Source organism: Nannobrachium achirus (genome assembly GCF_963921795.1).
Source record: "Nannobrachium achirus genome assembly, chromosome: 1".
Taxonomy (NCBI): domain Eukaryota; kingdom Metazoa; phylum Chordata; class Actinopteri; order Myctophiformes; family Myctophidae; genus Nannobrachium; species Nannobrachium achirus.
In genome coordinates, this window is record NC_137810.1 from 42,664,519 (window position 1) to 42,675,336 (window position 10,818).

At 41.5% G+C, this 10,818-nt stretch overlaps 1 protein-coding gene across 2 annotated transcripts; it reads left to right on the forward strand.

Moving 5' to 3' along the window:
* The first annotated feature begins 4,950 nt into the window (after positions 1-4,950).
* On the forward strand, positions 4,951-10,455 carry srek1ip1 (SREK1-interacting protein 1). 2 transcript variants are annotated; one of them, XM_080723508.1, is made up of 5 exons: positions 4,951-5,066; positions 6,413-6,460; positions 8,608-8,763; positions 9,291-9,369; positions 9,794-10,455. In XM_080723508.1, the coding sequence occupies exons 1-5, from the start codon at positions 5,054-5,056 to the stop codon at positions 10,029-10,031; spliced, it is 534 nt and encodes a 177-aa protein (XP_080579634.1). In that variant the 5' UTR covers positions 4,951-5,053; the 3' UTR covers positions 10,032-10,455. The 2 variants fall into 2 exon arrangements, with proteins under 2 accessions (XP_080579634.1, XP_080579635.1); XM_080723509.1 differs by having other exon boundaries at positions 9,294-9,369.
* Positions 10,456-10,818: the final 363 nt, after the last annotated feature.

A 10,818-nucleotide genomic window follows, 5' to 3' on the forward strand; every position in this document is an offset into this window, starting at 1 on the left:
CAGTGTATATATATACACACATAAATACACATATCAATGGGTCCTTGACATGAAAAAGTTAGAGAATCACTGCTGTGTATAGACCTTTTTCCAGAGCGCTGCCATGTAGCTGCAGTGTCTGCGCACAGCTGCGCACACACAAAGGTGCCGCTTGACACCACAGTTATGGTTGGAAAAATCGGTCAATAGACGGGTTTCTTGTTTACAAACATTGAGACTAAATGCACAGCTGACTGTATCATGTAATCAATTCCGTCCAATCCCCAAACCTGTTGTTTTGGGGAGCGCTGGTTTCATTGACTAATTTTGGTACGGACCCTGCGCACGCATCTAGTTTTATCAGTGTAACGTGGACCAGAAACCCGTCTATAGCCATGTAGAGAGCGAGGGAGCGAGAGAGCGAGAGAGAGAGAGAGAGAGAGAGAGAGAGAGAGAGAGAGAGACTGCCTGCCCATGGAGAGAGGCTGCCACAGGCCTGGAGAAGACAGACTGTGTGCAGACTGTGCACCCACCACTGCACACAAGATGAGCTGTGAAACCGAGCTGCACTTTCTGAAGTCTGCCACCTATACCCAAGACATCAGCGACAGACACTCCCACAGATTACAAACACCCATAAAGATTTTTAAAACATAACTTATAACAAAAAACTCCCATGGGTGAAGTACAGCAATGTGCAAACAAAGCAGCAAGGCTTTGTGCATGAGCTGCGTTGACAGCAAACGGAGGTCCAGTGGAATACACCCTCCATAAAGATAATGTGTATTCTGCACTCCAGCACGCTGACATCAGCACAGCAGTGTATTTTTTGGTATCATCTCCGTTGAGGTTTCCAAATGAGCTGACGCAATAAATATCAGAAGGTGACGTGAAGATACTGCAGAAGATTGGTCAGAGAGACTTTGTTCGTTTGGTCGTTCTTTCCATCTAAAATGATATCTATCTGGCTATCTATCGATCTATCTATCCGTTTTGTATTTGTTCATAACGTGTATTATTGTGTTATTTGTTATGCTATGTTGATGAATTGAATACATACTGTAGGACCACAATGGAAACACGTCCCCAGGAATCTTTTTGTGTTATAATTTATTTTAGCTTTAATGTCTGACTGTACCATGTGCTGTTTACATTTCTGTTGAATAAAGTATTCAATCATCGGTTTATCTAACCATCCATCCAGCTATCTATCTGAATAAAACATTATTTTAACCAATCTGTCTGGTAGAACATGTTAATGTGCTCTCCCTACTCTCCCACAGAGAAATGTAGACCCTGGTGTCAGTGAAGTTATTTGAAGCAGACGGCACACCGGATTTGAATGTGGTGCATGTCAGTCCCACGGAAAAAAACCTGCACCCAAGAACTGTGACTGGCAGTGATGCGCGGAGAGAATGTCTATAAGGCTTGTCAACTGGGACGGCGGTGCACTTGTTGACGTGCGACACCCATTAAGATGCTCAGTGTGGGCACTTGCTCCCCTCGCAGCTTGCTCATGCACACCTCGAGGTTACGAGCCACAAGGCCTCTCGCTGTCGCTGCATCTTCTGGAATCTCAAGCGATAAAGAAAGTCAAAACCCTAACCACCACCGCGGAGGTTGTGGGTTAGAATCCACCGTGGTGCATCCGGCTTCGTCAAGCGTCTATACGAACACAAATGGCCTGTGTTGGGGCGAGGGAAGCCGGGTGGGGGCTCTGCTGCACTTATAGCTAGGGCTGTCACAATTATTACATAATCGTCTAATCGTGATTATTTGACATTATCGCAATTATTAATCGGGAATGTTGAAAAATGTCAGAAATAGTGGAAATAGCAGATCTACAAGCTCACATCGCGACGCGTTGTGAGCTTGTAGATCGGCTATTTCCACTATCAAAGTTATTTTTTAAGTAGTAAGTTGTCAAATATGTCAGTAATTTCTTTGTATATTTAGGTTATGTGTCATATCTACCATGTACAACTTCAAAGCCTAAAAGCCAAACAGAAATGTAATCATCAACGACAAAAACACAATTAAATCGTTAATCGCCAATTATTTGAGTGACAATTAATCGTCATGTAAAATGTCATATCGTGACAGCCCTACTTATAGCTAAACTCATGCTGGGGCTGCACCTGTCAGCAGGAGTGTTGGGTGGGAGGAGTAGGACGAAGGCTTGCTCTACGTTCTCCCGGTAGGGGCTCCCCATCGCTGGCAGGTGACTCAATACGATACAACAGCAGTGACAACACAGAGATGCGTGTGGGGAGGAATGAATTGGCAGAATGACAAATTGTAGAGAAAAATGGGTAAAAAGCAACAAATAACTAAAATTCTTGGTAATCACATGCACGCAGATTGGAAACTAGACGCACAATGCAGTGACCTCTCTGTCAGGAGTGGGAAATGACTAGAAAACATACATATTGTAGCCTAATACTACATAGTATAGACTAATCCACGGTTGTTGCGGTTCTTATGATTGCCTATAGACAGTGTCGCTTGGCGACAACACAAGCTACCAATGTGTTGCAGTATAAATCAGGCTCTAGCATATAAGTTAAGGAAGCAGGTATTGAGTGAAGGCGCAGGGCGCCTGACGGACTCCCCAGGCGTGATGATGAGAGCATGTCTGGGGGCCCCATGCACACATTATGTCCACATTTTCCATGTGGCCGTCTGCCTTCCATTAACCTCACACCAACCACATAAGTGGCTTTACTGGGGCAGCCCAAATATAGCACTTTGTTTGAGCCTGCATGGAGTACCAGATGGGAGGGCCTCCTTCACAGGACAGCTTACATAACTTTTGTCAGGTGAATCAGTGGTTATCAGGGTGTGGTCTGTGGATATAAAGGAGCCGGCCCTTGAGGAGTTACATTTAGGCATGTCACAATTACTATATGATCGCCTGATCGCTATTTCCACTATTCGTGTTTTGTTCAAGTATAAAGTTGTTAAATGTGCGTTACAGTATTTGTCTTATCTGCCTTGTTCAACTTTTGTTTTACGAAGCCTAAAAGCAAAACAGAAAAGTAATTTTTATTCATTATGTTCCAATGTTCAATTACACAATTAAATTAATCTTTGAGCAACAAATTAATCGTCAAGTCAAAAGTCATAATCTTGACAGCCCTCGTTAAAACACGGTTTGGATTAGCCTATAGCAGTGGTTCTCAAACATTTTAATGTCAGGGACCCCCCAAAATTAACATGTATTTGGCTGTGGACCCCTAACTGAAAATATTGTGTGCCATGGGGACCCCCATGCAAGATTGTGTTTTTAAAATATTCTAAAAGAAGAAGAAAAAATCCAGAGCTCCTATCCTAAAGAGTCAGTGTCCCTGAACCCCCATTTGCTCCCGATGTGCAGGTTGGTGCCTTGAATGGTTTCCTCCGCCATCTGTGCATGAATGTGTGTGTGAATGGGTGAATGTAACGCACAATGTAAAGCGCCTTGGATAAACATGCTATACAAATGCACCATTTACCATTTAAACTGAGTTTTATGCTATACAAAAAAATGTAATTGCTGGGGCCTTCCTGGAGCCACCTCAAGGACCCCTAGGGGTCCCCAGACCTTACTTTAAGAACCAGAGGCGCCAAGTTTTGTCCACGCCGGCGGGGGGCTGAAGCCATATCGAGCGCTACTCCCCGCCCGTTTGCATACATGCAATTGATGCAAATCGGCTATAGGAGCGCTCCGCGGGGTGCTGAAACCCTGTGGCACCGACAGACTTGGCGCCTATGTTAAGAACCACAGCACTGGTTCTAAACTGGTTTCACAACAGGACCCGCTGACAGGCCCCAATAAAAAACACAATATGCCTCTCTTAACACTTAACAGTGTCACATCTGGTGACTGGTCAACCCACAATCTGCTGCCTTACAGACAGACAGTGCTTTGAAGGTTTGCACAAAAGGCCAACGTTTGAAATATGGGCATTTATAAATCTACACTGAAAATCGAATTCAAATATAATTTTGTCGAGAAAGCCATCTTAATAAAATAGTTCAAAAGGGCCTTCAGATGTCATCTTATGTAATCAATATCAAAGCATGCGAACACATGAAGCTTTCCCTGGCAGAAACAGTAAGGCGTCTGGCATGGTGTGAAATTACTACTGTATTAAACTAAGACACAAACATCATCACTGCCTTATTACGCTCTTCAAAGGGACGATGGTTAGAGTAATTACACTTCTTGAAGCTGTTAGATATATCATTTAAAAAAGGCTCAGCCAGGCTGCAGCTGAGGTTTTCAGGCTAAACATGCTGCCATGTAGCCTACAAAACACACAAACTGACTGATACATTGTGGGTGTCACATCGTTGCTGTCGGCCAGAAACCTCTTATCTCCATAAAGTTAGAATATAACTATTACGTTTTTTCCCCCCCGTAAATTAACAACCCCACTTGATCATACTACAGTGTCACATAAAAGCATCAAAAGTAGTAGGCTAAAGTTTTGAGCTTGTAGATCTGCTACTTTTGCTATTATTTGGACATTTGAATCCTGAAAAGTAATTGATAGGCCTATGTGGTTTTCAAACACTGTCATACCACGTCCACGAACGAACCCCCAAATAGATATATTAGGCCACTGACTGACCCCCATCCCACATTTGAAAACATATAGTGCCAGGGAACCCCATAGAAGATTATGCAAATGTTTAATTTGTCTTTTTAGAGGTATTAAAAAGTCCTTAAATTGTAACTTTAGAAATGTGCAGATACCTTCTACACACTTAAACTTTATGTTGGTTTGTTTACTGTTGAGAGAGAAAACAATGTTGCACATTAAGTTAATCCTCTGGGGACCCCCCAAAATAATTTGGGCCCCCACAGGTTGAGAACCACTGATCTAATCTAATATAGAATAGAATTCAGGTCTTTCTTCCAGAAATGTCCTGTCTTAGGGGGGGAACTGTGTGTTACAACAGCAGTTTCAGCACGGAGTTATTTTGAGGCGGACCAACGTGGACGTTCGCCTGACGCGCGCTAACCCAACTATCTGCTGTTTATATCTTTCTGTAATTATTCATTAGTAGTTTAATACAGGCTGTGAACATGGCCATACCAGGCAAGTATCACACGACAATAAATGTATCTTTGGATCACCGTGTACAAAGTTAAATGAGTGAATATGACGGTTTATTAAGAGTTATAAACAGTTAGCATAGAAGCATTAGCCACTTCTAGCCTTGGATCGATCATCAGAATGATATCTAATAGATCATGTATTTTTATTGAGTCTGACTTTTACTTTCGTATCTATAGTAGCCTATGCACATTTTAGAATAGATGAAATGCATCTATGATAGTAGTCGTGATCCAGAGCTAAGCATCTTCCATGGTTGTGGTATTGCTGTGTTGTGTTTTTACTAGAATGAGACGATGCAAACATTGGAGTAAAAACAGAGTTATGATTGTGATTGTGATGGAATAATAGTAATAAAAGTCCCATCTAGAAAACCCCATATTAATCAAACCAGTTGGGCTTTGATTCGATGTACTACTTAGATTGGGGAAAACATGCTGTTAGATTGCATACCTCCTGAAGTGTTGGACGGACTTGGGCCTCTTCCTTCTCACAGGTGTTACCAATAATTATAATAAGACTGTTCCATTCTGGTGTGGTCAAAAACACAGTGGTGTAAAAACTACTCGCATGTTTTACTTAAGAAGTATCAATCCTGCAATGTAGAAATACTCTTGTTACAAGTAAAAGTTTGGAATTCAAAGTTTTCTCGAGTAAAAGTACAAAAGTATTGGTATCAAAATGTACTTAATGTACCGAAAGTAGAGGTTCCATTTCACAAGTTGTCAAAATGATGCAACGCATTGTGAGCTTGTATTTTCAAATGGCCGAAATGTTATTAAAAAATAATCTTTAAAAAATGTCACTTCTTTTTAACAAATCTCCTTCTTGGGGGTCCCTGGCAAAAAACCTTTTCAGATGGGGTCTGCGGCCAAATACACCAATCAATTTGAGGGTCCTTGACTTGAACATGTTTGAGAACTATACCCTTATAGTCAGAGGGAATGGACAAGATAGTCTTCTGATTGATCAGAATTACACACTGCTGTCCTGATAGGAGTGCTCTCTTCCAGCATGACAATGCCGCCATCTACAGGCCAAGTGTAACTAAATGGATTTATATTTGAGTTAGAAAATGATGCTGTGGTTCATATGCTATGGCCTGCACAGTCAAAAAACACCATATGATTGAATATCTTTTGTTAGAACGATGACGTCTCTATCGAGGTGGACTGAAGCTGTTCTGGTGGCTTGACTGTGTTGGCCCCAACACCTTTCTAAGATAGTTTGATGGTTTTTCCTTTAATTTGTCACTTGACTACTAGTATGTCAACTAACGATACTGCTATTACCCAGATACTAATTATATTATTCACTGTATTCTCCAGGCCCAAATAAAGACACCATCAGAGCTGGATGCAAGAAATGTGGTTACCGTAAGTATCCATTTGGATAGATGCTGTTAACCATAGGTTCATTATCAGCCACAAAGTCGTAGCAATTCAATGTACACTTACCACTAGGCTGGTGGTTGTAAAATGGTTCTATATGCTCCTGTAGAACCCCCGAGTATGTATGCAATCACTATAGTTTTAGTAAAAACACGTTTTAATCAAGATCGCACGGAGAAGAACAGCATTACCTATACTGCTAAACATGTACATCCCGTGAAATCGACGTCTGTGATTGGTCTAGCTTCTTCTTCTTTCACATATCTTGTGGTTACCGCGGAAGTAGCTTACTGCCCACTGTCTTCCCGGCGGATTATTGCACTTCAGCAGAAATCCGTGAGCGAGTGTCTTTCTTTTACAAATATGATGCACTATGTTAAAGATGACGATAAGAGCGTCCACAGAGATGAAAATCACTACATGTCAGGCCATATGCTGGCCTGGATAACTAAACTGAGCGTGATTTAAGGGCTATATTTCAGGAAACAAGTGTCATTTGCAATGCATTCTGGGAGTGTAGTTTCCGCAATTTTTTAAATACTGATGTACACAGTCTTGTACCCTGCCCTTTTTTTCAGCTTTCCAATTAATCGTTGCATTAAAAGAAATGTGAATATTGTCATGATTCCTCACCAGCCGAGGTGGCTTTGTCCGAGGCTTAAAAACGTTTAAATAAATACTTTATGAAATGTCTATGGAAGAAATGAATGGGGAAAACGGCAACGCTTCAGACACCACAGTGAGGGTTAGGGGCTTCAACTGCGATGCTCTATTCTGGGGCAGTTGACCTAGTATAGAATTGTTAACTGTAAGTTCAGCAACTTTGTTTAGAATGTTACATAGTTGCATAAATAGTGAAGGTGTAAAATCTTCTTGTCGGGTGGAAACCTCATTACCGTAAATGCTCTAATAATATCCTATATTTAATAAAGAACCGGACCTGCTTTAATTTCCGGGTGCGCAATTGAATTAAGTAATTAAGAGCCGACGCTCCAATAAGAGCCTCCTTTTTCCTCTTTTTTTTTTTACGTTACGTATCATTCAGGAGTACCTTTCTCCACTCTGTCTGACTGTCACTCACATCCCAAGCCAGCTGTTACGGTGATTTACCGTACACTGTCTACAAACTGCGCAGCGATATTTGGACGCCGCTCATTTCACGTTCCGTTTGGCAAAGACGGATGACTTTGGCAACTTACCGGGGCGCGTGCGTGTGCGTAGTCCTCGTGGATGACGGCCGCATATGAGATCTTTAGCGTGGAAGTTTAATCCAAACAGTAAATGAAGCTCAATGAAGCTAATGCGGCTATAGGGCTATACTAGTATCCATGCTAGTATCCTGTGGTTCCTGTTTACCAGGGAGAGTCGCATCTGAATGACGAAACGAGCCGCTGAGCTTGATGGGAAATGTAGTGTTTTTTATTCCCCAGCAGTATGCTGTGTGGACTGTATTCTATTCTGATACACATTATGAGGAGCTGATTTTCAGTATGAATTGGTTAATGCAATACAATACAGCAGAATGTTATCTCTGTATGAGCCTTTCTATGATGATTTTCCAATAAAAACGCTTTTCTTTATAAATAACCTAATATATAATATATAATATTTATATTTTTTTCCAAAAATACGGTATCTAATAAAAAAATCTGATCTGAATCATTCTGATATTTTTGAGAAATAGGAATAAAAGCCTTGTCTCTTATACTGTCCTGCTTCCAACAAGAGCCTGGTGCCCGCTACTCTTGAGACAAATAATAGCCTGGGTTCCTATAAGAGAATTTACGGGGTATGTAAAAAAAAAAAAAAAAAAAAAACAATGTTTATTTTCAGTTTCAGGATACAAAATAAAAACATGCAAAATTAACAGATCTACAAGCTCAAAACACGTTGCCTTGCACCACGTTTCGAGCCTGTATATCTGCTACTTTTTATGTTTTTGTGTGATGCTGTAGGTCAAGTGGGAAATAAATGTACCAAAAAAAAAAAACACAAAGTTAGAATATGGAGCTAGGAGGTTTCTGTCAGACGGCGACAAAATGTTTTAGACATTACACAACGTTGGAGATATGAAATAATCCTAATGCCTACTCCTTTCCGTCTCTGCATCTCTTCCTCCTCCATTCACCCAGCGGGTCACCTGACATTCGAGTGCAGGAACTTTGTGCGCGTGGACCCCCAGAAGGACATCGTCCTGGACGTGAGCAGCACCAGCTCCGAGGAGAGTGACGAGGAGCAGGTGGTGGCGCGCAGTGACAAGCTGGGACGCAGCGGACAGCACTCTAGAGGTCAGAGTCGGGACGGGACAATATGAAAATGTCATATCACGATTAGTGTGACTAAATAAATCGCGATTTACGATATTATCACGGTAATCAAAATCCATTATCCTGGGGTGGAACGTTTGCCAAAAAATAGCAGATCTACAAGCTTGTGACAAAAGAAATTGTGATTTACGATATTATTGTGGTAATCAAAATCCATTATCCTGGGGCGGAACATTTGCCAAAAAATAGAAGATCTACAAGCTCAGTGAAAAAAAGAGTATGTAGGTATGTAAGTACTAGGTCAGTGAAGAAAATCGAAAAGTAAAATGGCAGATCTATAAGCTCAACACTGCATCGTTGTGAGCTTGTATTCTTACTCCGAATGAAAGAAAATATACACAAAAGGCAAATGTATACAGGGGTATTAACGTAACTATGCAAACATTCAAACGACAATCAAACAATGATGCACATTGACGTTCACAGAACTAAAATGCGCTGTTCAATCTTGACTTTGGTGCTTTCTACAACCTTGTGCTTTGTCATAGTAGATTCTTCACCCAATGACAAAGATGGGGGAGACCGGCACAGACGGAGGAGAAGCAAAGACAGAAGACCACGAAAGAGGTGTGTTTTTATTTAAATCATTTTCATCATTTATGTGTTTTTTGGATCTGAAGCAAGTCCAGTAGTAGTAGGGTTCCCAAACCTTTTCTGAACTGAGGACCCACCCCCCCCCCCCCCCCCACCCTGACAAGAACTTGGAATTGTAGGAGTTGAGGCATTACATTTAGTTTGATTAGTTTCCACAGATATATTGTCAAAATAGCCGATCATATTTGACAATTTGGTACCAAATAGGTCTTAAAAGTTTAGAAATGTGCAGATGCCCTGTATGTTGGTTTGTTTACTGTTGAGTGAGAAAACAATGTTGAACATTAAGATAACCATATCTGGCGGGACCCCCAATAGAATGTGTAGGGAGCCCCCTGTTTGGGAACCACTGCAGTAGATGGTTATCACACTGAAGCAAATGCTTTCATATTTTCAGATCTAACTCGTCGTCGAGCGACGACGGTCCAAAGAAGAAGAAGAAGAAGCATAAACAACGCAGCAGGTCCGAATCGTCCAGCGACGAAGAGGAGGAGGAGCGGAAGAAGAAGAAGAAACTGAAAAGCCACAAGAAGAAGAGCAGCAAGAAACACAAGAAGGACCACGGCAAACACAAGAAGAAGCACAAGAAGAAACAGGAGTCCTCCTCTGACAGCTCCACTGACTCCTCAGACTGAGACTGAGACGTTATTATCTGAACTCTCAGGTCTCCAGTTCCTACAGAAATGGTTCTCAAAACGTCAAGGAAATAATAAATACGTATGTACAGTACGTCTGAGAATATGGTCTGTGCCCAGGGACCCTCATACAATAATATTTGTGTTAAAATGTTACAAATATTCCAAAATATGTCTCTTTTTTTTATTAGCCGGTATATAGGATTTAAAGTTAATAAACTGCTTTTGATGCTAGGTTATGACACCTTGGGTGACCCCGGACCCGACTTTGAGAACCACTGTCCTACAGAAAATGTATCTTCTGAATGTTTATTGATTTGTCCCCTGGTGTACCCTGTTGACCACAATCGGTTAACATGTCACATTTAATTCAACTGTAGAGTGATTGTGGTCCACATTAAAGGCCTTTCACACCAAGCACTATCCATCCATTATATAATTTTAGAGAGAGGTCAGTCAGTCAGTCAGTCAGTCAGTCAGTCAGTCAGTCAGTCACAAATGCATTTCCACCTTTATCTCTTCAGCAACTGATCCCAATTTTCACATTTTTCATTGGCCATTAGCATTATACAGAGGCTGACGGAGCCCGATTTCCATTTTCACCAAATTCAAGCTATTTATTCGTGTTTTTATACCACTTCTGTTCAACTCAACTTCAGCCTGTTGTCAGGGCAACGGTCCGTTCCTCCAGGCCATGGGATCTGTAACCCCACACCCACCAATCTCACAGTTAGGAATGTTGCAGTCTCTCTCTCTCTCTCTCTCTCTCTCTCTCTCTCTCTCTCTC